General features: G+C 37.1%; 1 protein-coding gene across 3 annotated transcripts in view; it reads left to right on the top strand.

Annotated features, from left to right (window-relative positions):
• LOC139138920 (peroxiredoxin-like) overlaps positions 1-25,237 on the top strand; it is a 33,139-nt gene extending 7,902 nt beyond the window's left edge. For 2 of the 3 annotated variants that reach the window (XM_070707520.1, XM_070707523.1), the window contains exons 2-7: positions 7,163-7,303; positions 9,624-9,660; positions 20,979-21,095; positions 21,815-21,937; positions 23,453-23,583; positions 24,396-25,237. In XM_070707520.1, the coding sequence (XP_070563621.1) occupies positions 7,198-7,303; positions 9,624-9,660; positions 20,979-21,095; positions 21,815-21,937; positions 23,453-23,583; positions 24,396-24,481 (600 nt within the window). In that variant the 5' untranslated portion in view covers positions 7,163-7,197 and the 3' untranslated portion in view covers positions 24,482-25,237. Of the gene's footprint in view, positions 1-5,399; positions 5,535-7,162; positions 7,304-9,623; positions 9,661-20,978; positions 21,096-21,814; positions 21,938-23,452; positions 23,584-24,395 lie in introns of those variants that run through there. The other variant, XM_070707522.1, reaches the window with a different exon arrangement.

The raw sequence follows: 25,237 nt of genomic DNA, 5'->3' as shown, positions 1-25,237 counted from the left end.
TCAGCCGAGTTCTTCCTGCAATTATGAAAAGTGAGATGAAAATGATAAGATAAAATATTGAAACCCAGTAACGGATTAATATTCAGTATTTGCTACCATAGCAACTAAAAGCATTTGACACATCATGAAGGCTGATCAATTGAAGGAATAATAGTTTTGTATTGTTAAAGTAATTGGAAATATTTGGTCTGTATCTTTGTGGTATTCAGGAAGATTTTAATAATGAATGAGGTGTCTTCTCCTGAAACGGAATGAAGTGAAAAAAGCGTGTTATGGCTTTTGTTGTGGGTAGTGAGCCAGCCAGTAAAATCTCATTAATGTTCTAAGGCAAGTTCAGGTCCATTGGGTATATCTGCCCAGGCATATTACAAGTAGCAGATCATTAACAGGACCAGTAGCCCAGTGTGTATGTTAAACACTGGCTCATGTACCGTAACCCATTTTACCTGTTTCCAGCATGGGCTTATTACGCATTTCAAGCCTGGCCCTATATATTGTAAGAAATAATTCGTTCATGGCATCAGCAAATTTTTTGTCACCGGCATAAAAAAACTAAAAGTTTGTCCACTGTCGGCTAGGTTTTCCAAGCAAATCTTTGTAACTTTTTTAAAGCAAACATTTTGTACATGTAGTACCGATATGCGAACTTCTTTGTTTGCTTTTGTTATAAAACCATTAACCAAGATTTTAAAATATAAAAGTCACTCACACAAATATGATAATGTGGATGCAGTATCAGGTTTTACTTCATGTAACACCACACTCACGAAAATTACACCATCAACATCCAGAAATGCCACCTTCATGTAAAATAACTTGGTATGCATCAAACACATCAGAATGTTTCAAAACAATTTCTTCAAGTTGTAGCTAGATTAATGACATTACTCAGTCGTATTTATTCGGGCTAACATTGTAAAATAACAACAATATTTGTTGTGGTATTTCAGTTTCTTCTAGAAAAAATGTATGCAACTGCTCTCAAATACACTACAGAATAATATCAGTTCTGAAGATTGAAGTAACTGCAATCACAAAGTGTTGTTATCGGGAAAACAGGCTTTTCTCATGGGTAGCTGGAGTGGATGGTTGGACTTCAAATATAGCAAATGCTCTTACTTAAGTTGTAGTTTCCTGTGCCCCGTGGTCACCTAAAATAGTCTTCTCAGTTTCCGCCACTTTATCAACAAATGATTGAATTTCATTTTAACCACTCGTGTAATGTAGTGGATGTATTAAAGCCCCAGTATTTGTAACTTTTAACAATTTTTTTCATATTTTTGATTAAAATGACATCCTCAGTATGTGAAAGTAGACCATAATTAATACTGAATCGCATGGTTTGCATGCCCAGCCCGCCTCACGATTAACAGTAAAAGGAGTGAAAAAATGACTTCTTGTCCGGACCAGAAGTCAGCTTTGTTGACACACGAAACGAAACGTAATCACACCACCGCGCATGCTCAACCACATCTACGCAAGTTTTACTGTGGCGTCCGTAGAAACCATACGCTCTTCGAAAAGGTCTGGTCCATCGAAACTGGAGACTCAGCTAAAAACGTGCGAAAGTTGGGTGAAATACTGGAAAGATATAAATATGTAAGTGTTTACAGTTTGTTCCGACTATAATGAGCCGTGCAAACAAACGTCTTGAACAGCTAAACTAACGACGGAGGCAGTCGATTGTACGCTTCAAGCAAGACACTGCACGTTGTGACCGATGGTACGGAGATCAAGTTTGCTGAATGAATTGAGAGAGAAAAACATGTATGAATAAAAATTCAACACTTCACCATTGTAATCATTGAACTAGTCGTTTCTTCCATTATGGGGTATAATGAAAATTTCTTTGAAAATAAATGACGGGACTGATTCTGCTCCGTCTACTCAAACGAAGTTTTGTGTACGGCCAGGCTACGCTGCAGGCAACACAGCCTATCAACTTCGCATATCGTTGCCGTACGGCGTAATTGAAAACGCTCAGAACGGAAAAGTCATATCTTGAATGCAGTACAAAAGTCTTACTTATTAAATTTAAAAGTATTTCAAAATAATATCGAACGTAACGGGTATCTAATCCTCACAAGGAGTACAGTAGTACAACAAGTATCGGCTAGCTGCGATGCGATGGAGCTCCAGGCATTGTAAGCTTAGAAGTTCGAACACAAGAGAGATCCCGGCCTCACTGCAAAGTCGTCCCCTGCGCACCCGGCCCGACAGCAAACTAACCTCCTGGTTTGATTCTGTTGTTTATGGAAGACCGGTCACGACATGCGACATGCGAGTTTTTTTAACTGCGACCTGGAGTTCTTAAACTGCGACATGCGAGTTGCAAAACTAATACGGCGTTTGCATACATGTCATTTCGTTCCCCTCCTAACGATGGATTACAGAGGTAGAGACGAGCTTATTTCTGCATACTACTACAATGGATACACCCTGGGAGAAATAGCGGCCACGTTAGGACTCCGACATGTATGGAAGACCGGTCACGACCTGCGTCTTTAACTGTGATCTGCGACCTAACCCTAACCCTAACCCTAACCCTAACGCTAACTAACCCTAAGTTATGCCGTTAGTTACAATTTTTCTGTCCCTTGGCCTAACCTCCAGGGTTGAGAGCGAAGTAAGGCTTTTTACGAGAGAAAACCTAACCCCTAACCCTAACCCTAACCCTACCCTAACCCTAACCCTAACCCAAACCGCAGATCGCAGTTTTAAAAAAGTCGCATGTCGCATGTCGTGACCGGTCTTCCATAGTTGTTTGTATATTTTTTGTATAAAATTCATGATACATATCTGACTTTCACAACTGTACAATTTGCTCAGGACTGTGAGTTTGGCTGTAGTCTACAGACGATCGGAGGGAGCTAAGGCAGGCCCCAAATTTGCATGGACAATGCCCGGGACAATTATAGACGCAGCTCGATGAGAAAGTCATTCACATAAGCCTAAATGAAGTGATCAATACAAAACTTTTAAACATCACTGGTTCTGAAAATTTATGATCAACGGTTCTGACCTACGGATTTTACACTGCGACGTTGTTTTTTGTGTGTTTGGCCGGCTACTAGTCCTGTAAGGCTCGGGCCGAGATTGGTGTGGGGCCTGCAGCAAGGTAAAATTGACAGCGTCCATTGCAGAATGCCCGCGTGTTATCCTTTCTCGTTTGGGAGGAAATTTACTGCTGTATTCAGAATGCCTTTTTACCAGTATAAAAGCTCAGTAACTGATGCATCAAGAGCAAGAGTCTGTAAATTTCTTAGCAGTAGCTCCATTGTTTTTTTCTAACTTTTCGCTGAGATACAGCAGTGCGTATACTGGTCCCGATCGTTCTGACTCAGGCGTTCACAGCTGTTTAGGGAGCTGTCATTATTTACGATCTGGGGGTCGGAGGAATTACATTAGAAACTCCGAAATTTTGAGTCGCACCCCAGCCAACCATGATGACTTTGAGTAACCCCCTCTCTAACAGAAAGTTTGGCTTACCTGAGCCCATGTAACAATATGTAGATATAAAAGCTCACCTAATAAGCAGTCTCCGACCATATAGTATTGTTAAATTTGGATGGGTAGCATGTCATTATGGTATGGTTAAATGTCCAAATGGTTGTTACTCAAGTCAAATAAAATATAAATTTCTATGATTATATAAAGGATGAATTCACAACAGTTCAGTTTTGTCCTAGATCCTGTGCACTTATAGTGATATCTGTCGAGAACATTTCTCCATGACCCAGCCTCTCCTTCAACCCTGGTAACGACTGCAGAAAACTACTGTGTGACATCATCATCACCACTGTTGATCTCATCTTTAATGTCGCTGGTGCCATTGCGTACATGAACAACGATATCATTCTCATCGTCACTATCTTCTCTTTCATAATAAGTATTGCTAGTAGTAGCAGCTACTTGTTGCTTCATCTAGTTGATATTTATTTGTACTGTTAGAGTATTTATTTTCTTTTTATTTAATATGTATCAGAGTAAAATATATATAATCAACTAATCATTATGTAATTGAAGACAGAGTAAGACAAAGAAAAAACATTTTGAGCACCCCCTTAAAACTTTCAATTTTTGAATGACCCCCAGGTCGTAAATACTGACGGTTCCCTTACTTGCTGCCAAAGGCCATCGCGTTCACTGCATTCGACAGCCTACCATACATTGCCAAACTATGTTGCTTGGATTTCGCAATCACCTTGCTGCTAAAGCGACAATCAGCTGAAATTTATTACTTCAAGTTACTCAATTTTGATAGCTATTTGCCTACAGAAGTGAGCCAAGTGTATATAGTGTCGTCTTGATTTTACATCGGTACCCGCAGTTCTGAGTGACCAACTGCAGGGTGCGCATATCGTGCACTGCCGACTGCAGTTTGAATAATCCGTATATAACGCACACGGTACCAGAATAGAATGTCAGCCTCCTCTGCCAAAGTTCTGTATCCTCTGAAACACAGTAGCAGTACGTATTTAACGGAGAAGAACAAAATAAAACCATTCGCAGGTCATTCAGCCGGCGACCATGGGCGATTACCCAGGCAGTGTGGCGTGGCATGGCATGGCCCAGGAATGTTGCAGGCTCGATGATGTCATCAGTATCGGCGTTCTCGATCACGTGCACAGCCTACAAGTTGTCAACAAACCCGCGCGGCAATCCACTCGATCGGGCAATATTTAGCGTTTGTATGTCACTACAGGAGCACAAATTTGGCTTATTTCTTTACTGAACAACATTTCACGATGGATGTAAGAGAATAATATGTAATTTCGAACATAAAAAAAGGTTAAAAGTTACAAATACTGGGGGTTTAAGCTTTACATTTCTGTGTTTTTTTTCTCCGTGCCTGGGAAATATGTTGTGTTCTGGGTATGTAGGAGACTAAAAATAACAGACGGTGGTATCGCTTTTTTCATGAACCATAAGCCTTCATGCAAATAAGTGATGGAATTAAGTTGTCATATGGTGTATTTTGCACTGGTAACAAATTTCAGGCTCATTATTGCAATGCCATTTTTTTTTTCAAAATTCTGTGTGGCTTTTTTACTTTTTTGGAAACTGGTATGAAAAAAAAATTCTAATTGAAAAGTCCTGTTGCATGCAATGGTGAAAAAAATTGGAAACCTAAAAACTGGAAACCTGAAAATGAATGAAAAAGCAGAATGAATTTTCCGCTGATGAGCCATGACAAACGCCTGTCACATCATTGTCAACATGTTGCCATGCGATTGTTTGCTGACCCGGGTTAAACACTCGCTGATCAAACGCTGTGAGGGATAATAGTATCAGTCTAATAGTAATTATTGCCTCTATTTCACTTTTAATGGAAGTGAGACTAATAACATTCCCATTACTATGACAACCATGGCATGCCTATGCAAATTAGTAACCTACCCACAATGCAGTCCTGTTATTTTATACAAAGATTAAGAGGGACGTGAACACTTACTACGGTCTCGTTCAGTCGTCTAACATCTTCACTATTGTTGCTCTGCTTGGTTCATTGCTTATACTATACCACGGCACATGTAAGTATGTGATATACCAGAGTTTGATTAAAGGTGATAATTTTTAAGACCTCTTTTCTTAATCCTTTTTACCAGTTTTTCCATGCATAAAGACATTTTATGCATGGATGGCTATGATTATGAATATAATGCTTTCCACATTCTACTTCATACAGCAAAAATTTGCTCAACCCGTAAGTAATTCCCTTCGTTATCCTTATCACCAACTATGGAGGGCTCTTTCAAGTCAAGACAAAATTAGATGAAATTACATTCTGTTTATCGGCTTCATGAATTTTCCCTTGGCTCTTTTTCTCAGATTCCATTATAACTCACAGATGAGTCTTTTCTGGCATCATATTTTCTTTTTATCTTCTTTTTAAATAGAAATATCACTCATATATAATAGAATTGCACTCTGTTGAAATGGATACATAATTATTAAGATTTGATATTATATAATTTACAGTTATGATTACTATGTGTGTCATATTTATTTTCTTGATTTTCCCTCAAATTTTCACACTCAATTATCATTTCTATGTAACATAATATCAATATAGTGTCAATAGATACAATGAACATGATTATCAAAATTTTATTTTTTACCAAATTTTGGTGATGATATTTGCAACTGTGGAAATCTTCTTTGTTTACTGTATCTCAATTCGGGCAGAGTTCACGTGATCTATCATCGCCACTTACGATTCAGATTTATGTATCTGCAAACATAAAATTCTATCTTTTTGTGCTTAAAATTTAAAACTTCCATTATCGTTGACAGCATTCTGAATGTCAAATGCATATCACTTTGTGTTCAAAGCTTTTTATTGTGTACTTTTAGTCAATAGACCGTCAGTATATTTGACGTTGTCGTGCAAAAGTTGTATAAGGTATAATAACAGATGTTAACCTAAAAAAAAACACAGTGGTAATTTTTGCAGTTGAAGTCATTTCTTGGGAGTGACTAATTCATCCTAATGATCACAAGTCTGGGTTCCATACAATGGTCTTTGTTGACATTTTTCCCAGAGGAGCAAGCATTGTGTCTAAGATGGAGACTGAACTAGTAATAATTCCATATTTCAGGAATCTCCAGAGATGAAAGCATTCAACTTGAGTGTGTTATATTGAATCGTTGGATTTCTCCACATGCTTGTTTGAAAGAACAAAATTGACAAATTGTGTTTTTCTTGTGTGAAAAAGTCATTTCATGATATCATTCTGATACATAGGTCCGATCTTGGAAAGCCTGTGTACTGTAGCATGGATTCACAAGCACATTATGCAAATACTACAGTGATATTACTTCTAGTGCACGCTGGAAAATGCATCATGGAAATGTATTCATCGCACAGGGTTCAGCAGATTCAGTCCAGAGTCTTTCTAGTCACTTTCTAGGTCTGCAAACCATGAAGAGTTTGCAGACCCAGGAACTGACTGGCTAGATTTTAGACTAGAGCAGAATATTAGACCAGAAGACCTGAGATCATGTATTTTTTGGAGTACGGTGAATAACCCTTGTCTCACATATAGCAGAAACTGGCAAGAAATAGTAGCGAGAGATGGCAATCATGTCCTGGGAAATTTTCTGTAGTGTTTGCCAAACAGTAATTTCTCATTTTGTCTTGTTTCTTTTTGCCTATCAGCTTGATTTGTACCTTTGAAGACATCAACCACCATCATGTCTGCAGGCAAATGTCAGATACAGAAACCGGCACCTAACTTCAGCGGTAAAGCCGTCAACAAATTTGGGGAATTCGTCGATGTCAAGTTGTCAGATTTCAAAGGTAATGCAAAATTTACCCATACATGTATAGGTTCAGGAGTAGAGAAGCTTTAATTTGATTTAAATTACAAAAATAATGGCTCCAACCACATATTGCAGCAGTGAAGACCAATGCATGAAAACAGACTTTTGTCTGAATTTTATCAGCAATAGCCAATGTTGTACATGTGGTGCACTATGTAGCAATGAACGTGCGACCATGATCATGGTTACAGGTTTTCTGTGAGTATTGTCTTCTTTGAATCACTGTTCACATAGATTTCATGTAACAAAAAATTTAATTTGCAAAATTTTGTACTACGGTATATTATGCATGTATTCGGAGGCAAGCACACATCTTGGCAATATGTTCCCATCAATTTTGCTTGATTTCTTCAAAATTTTATCAGAGAAAAAATATCAGCAAGTGGTGAATATTGATAGGGCTTCACTGCAGGAGAGAGAGCCAGTTGGCTTTGTTGGATATGATTATTACTATCTGCAGGTTATAAATTTGGGTAATATAGTAGAGAAGATTACGTGCTTAGACTGGTGCAGTACATTAAAAGGGATTCAAGCAAAGCAACTCTCTCGTTTGTCACTGTCAGGTTCTTGCTGTTTTTCGATGTACAGGACACATTTATGGATGATAATAAAAGACGTTTCACAGCTGGTACACTTTTAATTTTTCCAACCCACCCTGTATTTCTGACAGGCATTTTTCCAAATAATGGTCCTTGACCGACCCTGCTGCACGTAGTGTAAGAAGGTTCAGGATTGTTAAAAAAAATTGATAAAAGAACATTATTGTGTGGTTGATCCTTTACAAAGTGATCGAGTTTCCTTCAAAGTGATTTGTTCTGTTACGTCACTTGTGTTCTGATATTAATCAAGAATAAAAACCGCAAGGGCTGGTATTTTAAAAGCTATGAAGTCCCAGTGGGATTTTACTTTTCCAAACTCTGAGACTAACGTCAGGGGAGTTTGGTTAGGGTAAGCATTTTGGTGGTTTACTTTCGCTATTTGTTTAGATGTATGTGTATGTACTTTTTCCTTACAAAGTGTTTTGGATAGTGAGAATTTAAAGAAATATCCCTTGTCCTGCCAGACAGTAATAACTGTATCACTTCCCCATCAGCCAAGTCAGTAAAAAGCGGTATTGAGCCAAAACATGATGTATTTTCACCCACTTGGCTTTGGTATGTTGTAGCATCTTTTGTCCCAAAAACGTCAACTTTACAGTATTATGTTTTCAACAGCCTTCAAATGTACAGTATTATGTTAAATACATCATATGGAATACATTGTGTTTCATTAATTTTAACCATCTTGACCTGGTGGTGAAATATGGACTTGGCAGGAAAAGGGATAAAGATGCCCCAAACCTCTGTACTATCTCATGATTTCAAAACAAGAAGCAAATGCATGCGATATCTGTTATAAACACCCTTCTCAATTTGCTCAGGCAGTTTCTGGGACATAGGCATCCAAGAAAATTACCTAAAGATAATATGTGCTTTGACATTGAAAGACTTGAAATGTTGCTCAAACTTGCCTTGGGAAATCTTGAGGATCATTCCCTTGTGAAATCAAGGATAAAAATCAGGTGTCGCCATGCAAAATTTAGTACTAGAGAAACAAATTACCCAAATTTCTTGAGACTTGAAATCCAAAATGGCCGCCATCCCTGTCCTTAATAACTCTATGGGGAACCAATTATATTTTTGATTATCACAAAAATAAGATAGTTAAAATCTTACTTACTGCAAGGCTTTAAAATGAGCCCCCTACTGATAGACCAGAACCAGTAGATTAGGGGTCAGAATATCTGTTCCCATGATGCTTCCTACCTGTAAATTGTAATTTTCTCATGGTGTTCTCAAATAGTTTGATGACCTTTCAAAGCATTCCAACATTTGCCATTCCAAGTCTAAAGGAAAGTCTGTCATATGTGCTGTCATCATTCAATATTTTAATTCATCAAGCAAAATGAAATCAGCCTCCACTATTAGTATGGTAGTTGGAAGACAAAACTCTGCGGTTTGAAATATTTTTCAGGATTTTTTATCAGAAAAAGAACATGTCGTCATTCTAATAATGTATTCAACCATATGGTTGTACACTGTCCTGGTAATCCTAATCAGCAATTGCTCCATGTGGATTAGTAACACAGCTATGTTTATGGTCTCTGCTATTCAAATGAGGGAAAAGGCAAAATGTAGCCAAATGCTGACCTGATGGTGAATATATTTTCATTTCATTCTACTATAGATCTGCCAGTACTGGTAGATCAGTTTTTCCCTTTCCCGCATTTTAAACTTTGTTATCCTTTGTCTCCACAGGGAAATATCTTGTGTTCTTCTTCTATCCATTGGACTTGTAAGTATATTCAGAAATTTTGTTCCTATCATTTCATAAATATATTTTGAGATTGTAGAGCAGGGAAGTTGTCGTCATGGCAATGCTAATCCAAAGACCATTATAAAAGACAGAAGCAAACAATATTTTGGTGCAAAGATGAGCTCATATGTATTATGGCATTACATTCTGCTGCATTAACCCACCAGCCATAACCAACTGAAAACAGTATATCCTGATGTCTTACATCTGTTTATCAGTTCGACAAATGTGTCTTGTTGACCTGCGACTGAGTCGCTCAGACAGTTTTCAAAGTGTTTTGATATGAGTGACTAGTTCAGTACTGATTAAATCTGGTGACCGATTCAAATTTTACTTTGTGACATCTCAAAAAAAGATTAGTCGGTGTGTACAACTCATTTACAAGCAGTTTCCTTCTTATAGTCATTCAGACATTCTGCAGGATGAAAGAAATAGTAGCCCGATCATCGATTTGAAGGTAACATATACGTTGGAAAGGCAATTATGCTTGCATTTTTAATCCTGTACTTTTGATAAGAAATTGCCTGTAGACTTTTGCAAATAGAGTATATGTAGATAGGATTGGTCTCACCTTGCGATTAATTTATCAGAGATTGGAAAATGAACCATACTGCTCTCAGATCCAATATCTGCAGAGGAATTATTGTGATAACTGTTTTGTTGTATCAAGCATTTCGTAGATAGGCCCAGAGAGCTGCAAACAAAGACTCCAAAGAGTTGTCGGGGAAAGTTTCAAAGCATAATATCCATGTTTACTGCTAGAAAGGACATCCTTGAATGAGTCGGTCGAGAGAACAGGATGACAAGAAATACGCAAAAATTTAATCAAGTAAATTTTTACCAGATAAAAATACTTTCAGTACCAGTGTGTCAACCCACTGTAAGAGAGATTTGCATATGAATATGTTAGTCTCCATGGTAACATCTGCCCATGGTAGCATCTACTACTGGGCGTGCCAAAAGGAAGTCACTCGTTTGCCAAAATAATATGCATCTACATTGAAAACACAGTAGTCTAGGATGTGGCCATGTTTCGAAGTGAAAACGAAATGTCGATTTACTGAGGATGTTTATATGCAGCAGGTGATGCTTATCATGGAAAGGAAAAGTTTCAAACCTGGCATCTGATGTTGAGTGCAGTGAATGATAAAGTAAACATGCACCAAATCTTTCAGCTTACTGCATTTGCTTTAAATCAGCAAAGGCTTTTTTACAGCTCTCAGCGTTTTTACCATCGTGTTTTATTCATATAGTGTCGTAATGAGGGAAGTATTGCGGGCATTTTAAATTGCTACAAAGATTCTGTTTCGTAAGAACATGATCTTTCACTGTCGTGTGCAGCTTGACTTTCTTTTCTTTTTGTAAGAAAATCTCTGTTCGTATCCCGCTGGAAGGCATAATACGGTTTCATTTATACGTATCGAGTGTTAGTATATGAATGCGACTAATTCTGTAATCGTAGCAGTAACTCAGTGATAAATCATTCTGGTATGTTGTACAAATAATGCCAACTTGAATGTGAAAGAAACAAATATTGTGGCAAAAACGAATTCAGAGGTTTAACCAAAAGATATTTAGTGTATTTAATCGAAAACAACCCAGTTATTGGTTATTTTTGGGCAGACACATCAGGTACTATAGGGTATTTTCTGTGCCGTGATCCCACTGAGCGGTGTGGGAGAGGCAATCAGAGAGTTTGATGACATTTTGCTGCTGCTATTAGATTTCATCTGATCCGAGGTACTGTCTCTCCTTGAAAGATGGGATATGGCTTTCTCCAGCAGCTTGAAGCCATAAAAACATTGTAAATGAGAAGTGAGGGTTGAAATACAAGAGTGATGAAAACTACAATGTAGATGTGAGAAATGAAGTAAAGGCAAATCTTCAGGAGTGAGAAAAAATTCATTTTCACTGGTCAGCAAAATATTATATTTTTTTTAGCTACTATAGACTATAGTCTATAGAAGCTATTGGGATGGGTATCCGTCCGTCGTCAGTCTGTATGTATGTATGTATGATGTATGTATGTATGTATGTATGTATGTATGTCCGTTGTGAGGCGTCCGTCCACTCAAATATCTTGAGAACCGCAGTACTTCTGATTTGATATTTGTTGTGTAGATGAAAAATATGATTTTGAGAAACTGTTTTTTTTTAATTTTTTGATATCATTGAAAATAGGCAAATTAATGCCAAAAAAGGCGTTTTTGGTAAAAAATCTTCTTCATAACCGCTGGTCAGACAGCTTTGTTATTTGGTATACAGGTCCCTAGGGACAACCCCACTTAGATTTGTTCAAATTGTGATGAAATATGCAAATCTGTATTTTTAAGGAATTTTTTTGTCATTTTTGGTCAAAATTTGACTTACATTGTATGTAATTCTTGTACTGTATAAACCCTATCAATTCACCCAGAAAAAAATAATTAATATGATTTTAAATAATTGAATTAATCAGGAAATCATCAAAGCAAAAATAATTTTAGTGTAGAATTATCAGAAAGTTCAACTTTTTTTGACAGTTCATAGTGAAATGCTTACCATCTTGGAGGATTAAAACATGTAAAGGCAACTTTCCTGAATCCCAACTTTGACATATTCTGAACCGTCATTTATTGTGCCCTATATCATGTTATCTAAAAGAAATTGCTCAAAATAGTTTGTAATGATAGGGTGGTCAAATAAATAGAGATAGAGTAAGTTCTAATTTCCATTTATGTGTTATGGTTGACTTGGTAAGGATAAAATAAAATTACTTTTTGAGGAAAAAAATGGAGTGGTCAATTAAAAGAGTGGTCAAAGTGATAGGGTTTTTATGGTAAAGCTGGGCTGTAAGATTCCTCATGTGCTATTTATAGCAATTATGCAATCTGTGTAAACAGTGCAATGAAAGTGTTACATGATGCTTTTGATGACCTTGAACTTCTTAAGTTTCAAAAATTTGTCTCTTCAGTGTGCTTTCTCTGAGTACGTACAGTCTCAACTTATTCAACAGAACTTACAATGTTATTTGGTATACAGGTCCCTAGGGATAACCCAACTTTTTTACGGAATTTTTTTTTCCATTTTTGGTCAGGCCATCCTGAAATGAGCTATCAAAGATATTCACCTTCTTCATCAATACATGAGTCACAAAAGATTATTCTCTACATAACACAGCAGAGCTCTGTCAACTGTTGAGTCGCTTGTTTTTTCAAAACCGCTGGTCAGACAGCTTTAATGTTTGGTTTACAGGTCCCTAGGATGACCTTAGTGAGATAATTTCATACAGTCAGGAAATACTTAATTTTGTATCCATGTCTGTAGTAGCTTCAGGGACTTTGGCCCTATGTTTTCATAGATTGAGGCTGGAGAAAGTTCTGAAAGTTTGTTTAGTGGTCGTCCAGCCTAGTTTGGTAGTCCTGTGTACAGCTTTTTATTGGATATCTTCATTATCATATAAAACTAGTGGTGCCCAATCAGCAAACTAATCAGGTCCCAGGGATGAATAGTTTAAAATCAAGCCATTATATTTGGGCTTTGGAAACCTCAAATTACTGCTAGACCCTCAATCTTTGTCTAGAAAACCTACAAGAAGATATGGTAAATTTGTATAAGAGGCCGTCAGCTGTGATGCCAGTGTTGACTCATGGTGCAGTCTGAGTTCCACAAGAAATCAATCACAGAATTTCATAACCTTGTGGTAATTGGCTGTCAATATATTGGTCGGTTTAGAAAACATACTTCAGCATGGCATAATGTAATTTACATGCACTGTCATGAAATGGGTATGTATGAACACATGTGTGATCATTGCTTTATGGTTTTAGATTTACCCACATGCAAATTTTCCCTTTCCGTCCAAAATGCAAATTTCAAATTTCTATGAAAAGTTCAAATTTTTAGCAGCATGAGGCTGGATGGTGTTCTTGGGTCTCTAAAGCCGTAAATTATATAATATCAAATCTTAATAATAATGTATCTTTTGCATGAATAACCGTTTTTACAATTGACTAATAGATTCATTGGCCCTATTTTTTGCATGTGTTGGGAAATATGATCGTCAGACAGAGCGAGATCAGTGAATGAGGACAAAAATGAGGAGGATATCGCAGGCAATAAAAATTAATCCATGCGGGAATCATCGCCTGAAAATGATAAATTACATCATAATCAGGCAAATAGCAAGCTCTGTTTACCTCATTACCTGTCTGGCTGAGACCAGATCTATTCAGCAGGCAACAAAGGTGGCAGGAAAAAGACATGTCGTACAATGTCTCTATCAAATAAATCATCATTGATCTCTGTAATGCATTTACATCACTATTGTCAGCTGGAAAACAATGCAGCTTCCATCTCAGCTTCCTGATACATTGAAGCAGTTTTAATCGTATAATGGGTTCTATGTTTATCAAGTTGCAAAAGATATTGACAAGTTAAAAATAATTCTTCAGATAAACCCACACGATAGAAATCACACTGTTTGACCACCAGCAAGCATGATATAAATATCTGGACCTCTGACAAAGTGACATATGTTTTGATTAATTTTAACTAAAGACATATTTCTGTGTTATCCTTTTTCCTTTTTATACCCCTTTTGGATGATGACATAGATATTTTTGTTCTAGTTTTTACAATTTTGCTGATCATGGACTTTTCTGCTATGATGAAATGCTTAGTTGGTACAACATAAAGAAGACCTGTTCTACCTTTTTGATAATTGATTCATAGATGCTAAAAAAAACCCCTGAGTGTCCATGAGTACAAGTCTAACTTGTTTGAACATGTATGTGTGGTATTTTATGTTGTCAGTGATTTTATCCCCAAGAGACTTTCAATGATTAGGTTTTTCTGAAAATTACTAGTGTAGTGAAATAAAAGAAGAGTAGATAAGGAATGATAATTTGTGTGAAAATGTAGATATTTGTTGAAGGGGGAATTCTGGAAAGAATACAGCTAAAAACCGTGTCTGCCCTGTCGTCTCTACTAAGGTACATAATGTTCATTGAAAAGTGGTTGGGTATCATACATGTAAAACCGTTTTATCACGACCATTTGCTGTTAGCCAACTGTCTGTTTTGCTTAGAGCAGACTTCTATAAGGAGTGACCTTGGGTGAAAGGGTGTATTTAAGGTAGCATGGGCCTCAAAAGTGATAGACTTCAACTTTTGCTCAAACTGTCCATAAGAAATCTTTTAGCCATTCTCTTTCAAAGTCAATAATAAAAATCAGGGGTCACAGTGCAAATTTTGGCACTAGTGAAACAAATAACCCAAGATTTACAGATATTTAAAATTCAAAATGGCTGCCCTCCGTTTGTTAACTCTATTGAGAAAAATAAAAATTTTCAAATTTTGAAAAACTAAGCCAGTGAAAAGTTTTTTTATACCAAGAGCTTTAAAATGAACCCCACAAATGGTATAGCAGAATAGAATTGTAAAAGTTTGAGAGTCTAAGTATCTGTCCCTGAGACGTGTTCTACCTTAATATAATAAGAAAAGGTTTCATCACCAACTATTTTGTAATCCCTTTTTATCCCTCCAGAAGATTAAAACTCAACACGATTGGGGGTGGGGGGGAATTTGAATGAAAGGGAAAATTTGTAGAAATGTCATTAACAAAGACAAGACTGTAGACCAGATTTGCATCACTGTTGGTATCTGAGGTTTAGAAAAATGTATAGAATCCTCAATTGCACAATGGTGTAGTGATACTCAATGTAAAATCTATGCAATATGGTTTAAACAAGATTGTCATCTTGTTCGTTTGAAAACGCAATATTTGTTTGATTGATTGAAACTACAAGATGCATATGATGGATAAAAGCCAAAGTATATTTATGATGGATAGAAATGTCAGTGTGTATGTGATCGATAGAAAGCACATGATATTTTACATGTATAGTGAAGTTAACCTTCACTTATGCTGATTATGTTGTTATGATAGACCGTTATGACAAACTATTTGACTGATTTTGATATTATTGTCAGACGAAAGTTGCCAAGTCAAGCTAGTACAGGTACGGTTTCTATGTTCCTTCAGAGGCATTTGTAAATTTAATGTTGTGTCGAATGACAGAGTGTTGAAATGCTGATAGGACTGCCGAAAGGCATGTATCCCATACGGTACACCGCATGTCGTCGAGGTGAGATCCATATTTTACAGTACCCTGATGACAATAACACAGAAAGTATGGTCTGATAGAAGCAATGTACTATTACGGAGTACAGATGATATTGCTATCAGAAATACTGGGTATTAGTACACATTCAATCCAAACACTGTGTACTTTCTCACAACCTTACTGATGGCGGTACAACAGCTGTATCAGCCTCCCATGATCACGTTTGAACACTGTGTACCTAACCTGTTTTGTAAATGTACCAATTCACTCTCTCAGACTATAATATATCGTCTATGCATCAGCGGGAATACTGCAAGAAAATTCCACTTTTGAATATTTGTATTATGCAATAGCTTTTCCAAGCTTATGAAAGGTTTTTTCTTCACATTGTGCTATTTTTCACATTTTGAAATCTCTAAAATGTTTTTGTTAAAGACACTTCAATGAAATACAGTCGATAAAAATCAATATTACACCTCACTCATTCTGCGTGCACTGCCATTGGTTAAACACGACTCACGTGACATGTAAAGAACGTGATGATGCCCTCTGCGAATGTGATGATGCCCTCTGCGAACTTGATGATGCCCTCTGCATTTGATATTACATGATGCGTCATTTTAGTTACCTGCGCTTCCTTTCTGCGCAAACAAATTGTCGTTCGCAATGTTGAACTTTGCAGTCGGCAACTTATGGCTGCGAAAAGTCATGCAGAGCTGTCACCGGGCACAGTTAGACGATATTTGATGCAAGTAAACAGCAAACAAACGAAAATGGAACAATGAATGCAATTCTGTTTCAGCGACTATGCAAGCAACAAATTTGGATACGCCACCGAGGAGATCGGCAAACTTTAGAGGCAACCCTAGACTCGGCACTGACAACATTTTACGCTGAGGTCCGGACTCAGAAGGCGAACTGTACTCGAAGAAGTCTTTGTTTTTTTGCTTCTTTGCATGTTTGCTTGTTCGGTGTAATAAAAATAATAACACATGAGAGCTAGAGCAATATCACGATTTTTTGCCTGCCCTCGGGCTGGTGGTCATGATCGAAATATTGATGATGCCCTCGCCTACGGCTCGGGCATCATCAATATTTCGATCATGACCACCATCCCTTGGGCAGGCAATAAATCGTGATATTGCCCTCGCTCTCATGTGTTATTATTTAAATATATCTTACAAATAACACAGGCATTTTGTTAAGTACTGAGGTACATGCTGTAGATGTACATACATGCAACGTTGCCAAATGTATTTATGGTAACATAGTCATATGTTCGTGACTATATATTACGTTTTTACCACTGAAAAATCTGGCCTGGTTTGCCCAGAGCTCCGTTGATGAAGCGAGTCCTTTGACGTCAACATAATACATGTGCCTTAAAGGTATACAGTCACCTGTAATCTAAATATGCCCATATATAGTCAAAGGAGCGTTCCTTGGTATTCAAGATGCTCATGTGAAGGCGCTGTTTTTAAAAAGCGGCCACCCGCTTAAAATCTGTGATTGGTTAGATTTTCTCTTTCCATGGTAACTGTTGCAAAATTGGAACAGGTGACAGTATACCTTTAATTTCTTTCTTTCACTGCAAAGCCGGTAGACACAAGAAAAGTGGAATAAACAAGCCTCACACACAATCATTTCAAAATTTTTTATATCCCATCCCCAAATAAACTACAAAATTGAGACTGGGTTTACCAGCACATCACCTCGATATGAAACTTTCAGTTAGAGTTGGGGGAGTGCATTTGCCCGAACACAGATACTGACATTGGTTAATACAATATAATCAAGATCCCAGAAGGGATATTAGTTTGATAGAGGATAATGATTAACATTACAGTGAGGACTAATAATGCCATTTGCATATTTTTATACCTGACTTTATTGGGTTTGAGGGACATGATAATATGAAGTTACCCTTTAGAATTATTTTACTATCACGGTAATATTAAAAGATAAATATATGGTTTTGATGCAATCTCTCATGGATTTGCATCCATCTTTAGGTTCTTCATTGGGGTATTTTCCATGGCGTTATCGCCTTCCTGCCATCATAGCATCTTTTGTTGTCATGCTAATCAACTTGTACAATTTGAGTCATGATTTGCTCACTGGTCCCACGACGAGTGTTCACCCAAAAGCTGCCATAAATGCATGCTGTGAAGAAGAACGGTTTACAATTGCCAACATGCAAGATACAATTGTACAGTAAAGGGAAAGGTTAGAAATTTGAGAAAGATGATAATGGGAGAAAAATTGTAAATTGTAAATTGTAATCTCAGAAATAAGTCTGCAATTTGTAGTGATGGGCAGAAAAAAGGTTTCCTAAAGAGGATTTACCATCCTGTGTATGTTGGCATAGCAACTGGTCAGGAAGACAATTCATCTATCTATACTTCATTCTTAATGGTGTTTGTAACCATGGGAACTTGTGTAACCCATCATGCACTGCAAAGTCAGAGATGCAGTATGGCAAATCCCTTCTTTTGAGTGCATCAGCTGGAGTTTATCATAAGCCTTGTAGCTTGGTGGAAGATCTCAATGTGGCTTTGAGTCAATTATACTTGTCATTCATGTAATTCGAGTGATGGCTTTTTAAGTGGTATCCAGGTCACGCCAGATTGCAAGTGCTCCAACCCACTGACACAGGCCGTGTTCTCAGAGTGGGACAGCGTTGAAGTGGTGTACCCGCATAAGGGGAACACCATTTGATTTCTGGGGGGGGGGGTGGTATGGAGGATTTTGAGAAAAAAAAATTGTCGCCAGGTGAGATAGAAGAAAAAAAAAATTGATCCTGTCATGGCCTGAGAAAAAAAAATTGTCATAACAGACAGAAGTGACTAAAAAAATTGTCACAATGCACCAGAAATTAGCAAAATTTGGAAACCCCATTCTCATGTATTCTTTGCTGGCGCGCCGCCATAGGCGGCGCAAATGTTTTTACCACAAGCAATTCTTGTTTTTTTCCCAGCACTTATGATATAAGCATGCACTACATAGGTCTACTTTACACCTCAGTACACTCAATGTTTTCCTTCCCTTTTCTGACCCAAGAAATCATATTTCAGGATTTCTGTTGCAATATCTCAGTGGCATAGGCACTATCTAAAGGGGACTTTTTGACTTCTGTAAATTGTGAAAATTTTAAAACACAAGACAGGAGTCAATAAACTAGTGTTAAAATCAATATATTATTCTCTCAATATAAATATATTAGGAAGATGTACAAGTTGACAATGAAAAATTGAGGAACAACAAATATAATGAAATACAAGGGAGGGGGTCACTAAAAAAATTGAAAACTTCAGGGGGGCGTTACTCAAAATGTGGACGGGAAGAAGGGGGTGGGGTTACTCAATTTTTTTTGGCGAAATAAATTGAAACACATCTCAGATTGCACCATTGTACACATCCATTTCTCAAAATTTTCAATGCGAGAGGGGGGCACCCCCTCTCGTGCTCTCCCCCCTTGGGTCTTCTAACAGTTTTACTGGTAAAAGACAAATTTAAAATACCTATCGGATTGCACTACCGGTATACTGCACCGTGGCGCACATCAATTTCTCAAAATTTTCACAGGATCTAGGACAAAACTGAACTGTTGTTAATTCATCCTTTATTATCACAGAAACATATTTTCATTTACCTCAGTTCAATGACCATTTTGACAGTTAAACATACCATATTCATGCTTTTCATTAGAAGCTGGCAGCTGGAGAAATGACACAAGGTCACAGATTTTCCGTTCCTGTATATTTATTTATCTTCAGTCTCTGGCAAACAGAACTGTTTTTCACAAATTGTATTGTCATTGTTTGGTTGTTGAATATTGTGACACAAACACTGATCATGCATAAAATGTAAAAAAATATTGCAGTGTTCAATGTCATTTTCAAACAGTTTTACCGAGTGCAAAATAACCTGAAACTCCTCTCAGATTGCACCATTAAACACATCAATTTGCCAAAATTTCCAATGCTCTCCCCCTTGGGGTGTTCTAACAGTTTCACGTAGTAAAAAATATTAAAAAACAGGTCTAAGATTGCACCAGACTGCACCATTGCACACATCAACATCTTAAAAATTTCCATACAAGATAGGGGAAAGCCCCTGTCACACTTTCCCCCTAGCCTCTCGTGTGTTTCCCCCCCCTGTACTTTCAAATTCTGCCCGGTCAGATATCCTAGTGAAAACCCAGTCATAATACCCATCCAAATTAAACAATATATTATATGGTTAGATACTGCGTGAGCTTTTATATCTTTATTTTATTGTGACTTGCAATTTCATTTTGATGGGTTCACCTTTTTTGAACCATCATGAGATAACTGATGATAGTCTAGCAGAGTACATCAGGATTTCAAAGGTCTTTACTGTTGCTGTATTTTGTAAATTTTACAAATACATGTATTTGTATTTAACTTTTCTGAGTGGGGGGGGGGATCAGTCAAAATTTCAGAGTTAGAGAGGGGAGTTACTCAAATTCATCATGGTTGACCGGGGGGGTGTCACTTGAAATTTCTGAGTTTCAGGCCATAAATAATGACAACACATCACAAACTTGATTACAAAGAAAAAAAAAATTTGCATTGCTACTCCATTTGAAAAAAAAAAATTGACGCAGCTCTGACAGTAGAAAAAAAAAATTGCTGTCACTGTGACAGGAAAAAAAAATTTGCTCCCATACCCATTTCCTCCATACCCCCCCCCCCAAAATCAAATGGTTTTCCCCTAAGGAGATCTGGTTACATTTGAAGTACAGCTCTGATTACGCTTCAGATCCCACAGAAATCTAAACGTAAAATCCGCAGATAAGTTGTACTTCAGAAGCCATGCTCAAGGTCACTTGTCTGTCAAGCTGTTATGTTGCAAAGAGATATTCTCACAGTGAATCTTTCCTCACCAAGTTGAATTTTTCGAAAGTCTCATTTGACCCCCTGTCATCTCCAAAAAAGAGATTTACTGAAGTTCAAAACAGCTGCTAATGACAATATGTAATTTTGATATTCAAAAAATGAACATCCATAATCTCACTGTTGTTCTCTCACGCATAGTCTCTCAAATTTGACGAACATGTACTGAATACACATTTTAGAGAGGTAAATTTGTCCTTTTTAGGTAGAAATATTGCGTCATACTTGTCTTTCCAGTCATTGATCATTCTCTCCTCATATTTATCTTTCAGCACATTTGTGTGTCCGACAGAAATCATAGCTTTCAGTGATGCTGCTGACAGATTCCGTGCCATTAACTGCGAAGTAATTGCCTGTTCTGTGGATTCTCATTTCAGTCACTTGGCGTGGTAAGTTACTATATTTATTTATTTACCAGCTGGTTTGTGTTTGTGTTGATTATTTTAACATTTCTTTGTGCAGTCCTTCACGTTAAGTAATACCTGTTTCAAATTGACCCTCCATTGCCTTGATTGAATGTAATGGCGTGGAAGAGTCCTAGAAGTATAAAGAGACTGAACTCCGAGAAGTCTGAAGACCGGCTTCTCACCGAGTGGTGGCGCTATACCAGCCTCTACTGCCAGAACAATGAGATCTGTCATTTCTGTCTTCAAGTCAAATCTTTTGATCCAAGCATTTGATGTGGTTTTATAAATGAATATTTATAGCATGTAATTGCACTCATTTTAATTAAATTCTGTCTGTAAATATAATATATCAACAGTCTTCAGTGAACAGAATATTTTTTGATTGGGACCACAACAGTGACGATAAGATATCATTATACCTGGAAGAGAGGAAAAATATACAGTATCCTTTGGTTGCATAGTTAAGTTGCAATATTTTCACAGCTAACATTGTAGATATTCAGATTTACTATTCTTCAGTTGCGTTGAATTCTGAAAAAAACCTTGGCCACATGAACAAAGCAAAGTAGAATTTCATGTCAGGTGAATATATGTATGTAAATGTCAAGATGTATAACAACTATGTACTCCATGTTTTGTTACTTTGAAGCAGATGAATAAGTTTTGTCTTAAAAACATCGAACTCTTTGCTTTTTCTCCAGGACAAATACACCTCGCAACAAAGGTGGCCTTGGTGAGATGAATATTCCACTCTTGTCAGACCTCACAAAGCAAATTTCAAAAGATTATGGCGTTCTGCTTGAAGAAGAGGGAGTTTCTTTCCGGTAAGCTCTGCTCCCAGTCAGCCCCTGGTCCCAGTCAGGTGTTTGTCAGTCCCTGCTTCTAGTCAGCCCCTGCTCCTAGTCAGCCCCCTGCTCCCAGTCAGCCCCAGTCAGCCCTAGTCAGCCCCTGCCCCTAGTCAGCCCCAGTCCTAGTCGGCTGAAATTCTCATCTTTTGCTGTTGTTTCCTCACAATCAATATTTGTGAAATACCAAAATATTTCCAGCAGTATACAAAGTTGCATGGTATAACCCAATCGTTATGTTGTCACAACATGTTCCAATGCCTGTCTCAACACATTGATGATCAGAATAAATATGACAGGATCACTCAAACTACTGATAATTGATGTACCAGGCAATATAATGTTTGTAGTGAAGTTTAACATTTCCAGACAAGAAAGAAGCCCATCCAAACAGAACACAGAGAATGTAATAACAATAAGTATAAAATCCCTCACAAAATCAATGTTTACTTCTATTTACTGTGATATCTTAAAAAATCATTTGCTCTGCAAACATACGTGACAATATTCATTGAAAGAGAGAGTCTATGATTTTTTTAATCTATAATTTACATATTTGATTGATATAGAACTCTGACTAAGGTTTGCTGTATTTCAAAATAAAATATTTTGTCATGAAAATCACTTGAAGTACCCTCATGTAGACAAATCTGAGACACATTTTTCCAGCTTGTAGTGACAAGTTTCACATCATACCAACTTTGAGTCTTGCAGCACCTATGAAAAATCACCAAAATTGAATTATGTGATTCCACAGTACTTGACATTATAAAACATCTATATTGCATCTCTTAAAATTCATCTTAGGTGCTATAAATAAAATTCTTTTGTTTGCCGTCCACGTGCTGGTAGATTTTCGGAGAAAATTAAGAAAACAAACTCAAAGTTAACACTATTACAAAAAAAATATTATTTTTCCAAAGGAAACCAAATTAAAATTGAGCTTGTGTTAATACACTTGTGGTTTTTATCTATGTTTATTTTTTTCCCTGGCTGGCTGGTAGGTTTCTCAAAAAATCCAATGACGGCAAACAAAGATTTTTCTTTGAATAGTCTCATTGCAAAAATAGAGCATTGAACCATATATGTGGACCCGTCACAATATTGATTCTGAATTAGAATATATTCTTGTCATTTCTCAATTCATAGAACATCAGATGATGATCATTTGATTGGTCTGTCACATATTGTGAATTCAGTTGTTCAAAACGTGCTTCTCAAATATTGAGCTGTTTTGAACAAGGCAATATGTAGACCAATGGTGCAAAACCCATGTTTAGTTTAGTGCTTGAATTGGGGGGAGGGGGGGGGGTGCGTCGTTTTGGAAAAGCTTTAGAAGTTTAACTTTTGATGCTGACATACACAAGCCAAATCTATTAATATGGTGTTTCCAATCAGATTGAAACTCACAACATAGGGTATCCAGTCACCTAGCAGAGAAGCAACAGACAGAACTAGATACTCAAATTTCACTTTGAATTTCTTTCCTTGCAGTGGTTTGTTCATCATTGATGACAAAGGCATCCTCCGTCAAATCACAATCAATGACCTACCAGTTGGTCGCTCAGTTGATGAGACGCTACGACTGGTCCAGGCATTCCAGTTTACAGACAAGCATGGTGAAGGTAGGATTTCAGTTTTTTAGTGGTGTGTTCAAGAGGCATTCCAAAAACTACCTTGCTCTTCCAATATGCTGTCTATATCTGTTCTCTGTTTTATATGCTTTCTGTCTAGCATTTTTTGTCCTGTTGGTATTCAGCTCTCATTTCCATTGGCTATGTTTAGTGGGTGTCTGCGTCCTCATAAGTCTGTTTGTCTGTGTGTTTCCCCTTTCACAAACTCAACAGAGTATTCTTATATAGAGTGTGCAAGAGGGTTCTCTGTGCCATGGCAACCATTTCATAAATAGGTGTAACAGACAGACCTCAGCAACTGTATTGTCAAACACATCAATTGCTAAATTACTGGCAGTCTCACTGACTTGCTGTTTTGCAACCTATTTTGCCATCAGGCTGCTTGCTAAACTGTAGCAGTCCCTGTTTCTTTTACATGCAATTTCTTATTAAACATCACACACAACCTCAAGTGTCATGTTAATTTAGTAGAGATTGTCTAAAATGGAGATGCTTGAACGTGTTGGAAATATGCTGATAAAAACTGATGGGGGACTGCTTTGAGAGTTTTCTTTTTATTAGGTGAGATAGGAATGCCTTTTTACATTTTATCCAGGCATAAGAGCTCATAATAAAAAAAATTGCATTATTCTAAATCAGGTATGGTAACAGTACTGTGTCAAAAACCCAAAATAACACAGAAAAACATCTGCTTTCTTTGTATCAAACATATGGTACACATCAGTCAAAATGAGGGATCTTCCCTCTCAGAAAATGGAATGTATCAGTTTTGAACTATTTTTGGTTGCATTTTACATTTTCAGTGTGCCCAGCCGGTTGGAAGCCCGGCAGCGACACCATCAAGCCAGACGTGAAGAAGAGTAAAGAATTCTTCTCAAAACAGAAGTAGAACCCCACCGCCCTGCATCCTTCATAAAAACTACCGAAAGTTTTATCAGCACTGTGAACAATGCGTTGAATTTTTGGAAAGTCAGGTTGTCTTGCCTTGATTCTGAAGTAGTATGTGTTTGTTAGGTTTTTGTGAATGATCAAAAACTTGTAGTTTTTGCTTTAGATTGATATACATCTGGACAGAACCTTGTACGTCACTTTTATACAACTTATAGTATCATTTCAACCTCAAGTTACATACTCCATCCTTATCATACTTGAAAGGATTTTTTTTACAAACCTACTTTTGAAATATTTATCTCAAGTTTATTTTTTATCAAAAGATACATTCCTTAATGAAAGCTGATTCTTGAGACATCAAAGACTAAATTTCATATTTATGCAAATTTGAAGTGAGCATTAACCTGTGACCCTGGCATAAACATGTACTTTTGTCAGATGCAGTGAAAAAGGTATGTAGATTGCATATTATGGGCAGTAGTAGTAGTTATAGAACAGTACTGGTAAACATTTGATCCAACTGTAATAGTGTGAAGACAAGGAAACAAGTGGACAGTAGGTATATCGCCAGTAATCATGTAAATCTGACATCTGCTTGAGTTTCCTTCAGTTTTGGCAACAAGAGGACATATTAACAATATTTCACTTGAGATTTTGATGTATGGCATTAAGATAATTGTGCAGTCGGTTTTGAGTGTAATTTTTTAGTCCTTCTACCCTGGTATACAGCAATAAAAACAAAGGGTACTCTCAA

The sequence above is a fragment of the Ptychodera flava genome, chromosome 8, assembly GCF_041260155.1.
Source record: "Ptychodera flava strain L36383 chromosome 8, AS_Pfla_20210202, whole genome shotgun sequence".
Taxonomy (NCBI): Eukaryota; Metazoa; Hemichordata; class Enteropneusta; family Ptychoderidae; genus Ptychodera; species Ptychodera flava.
Note: the sequence above shows the minus strand (reverse complement) of the source record. Positions and strands in the feature narration are given on the sequence as shown.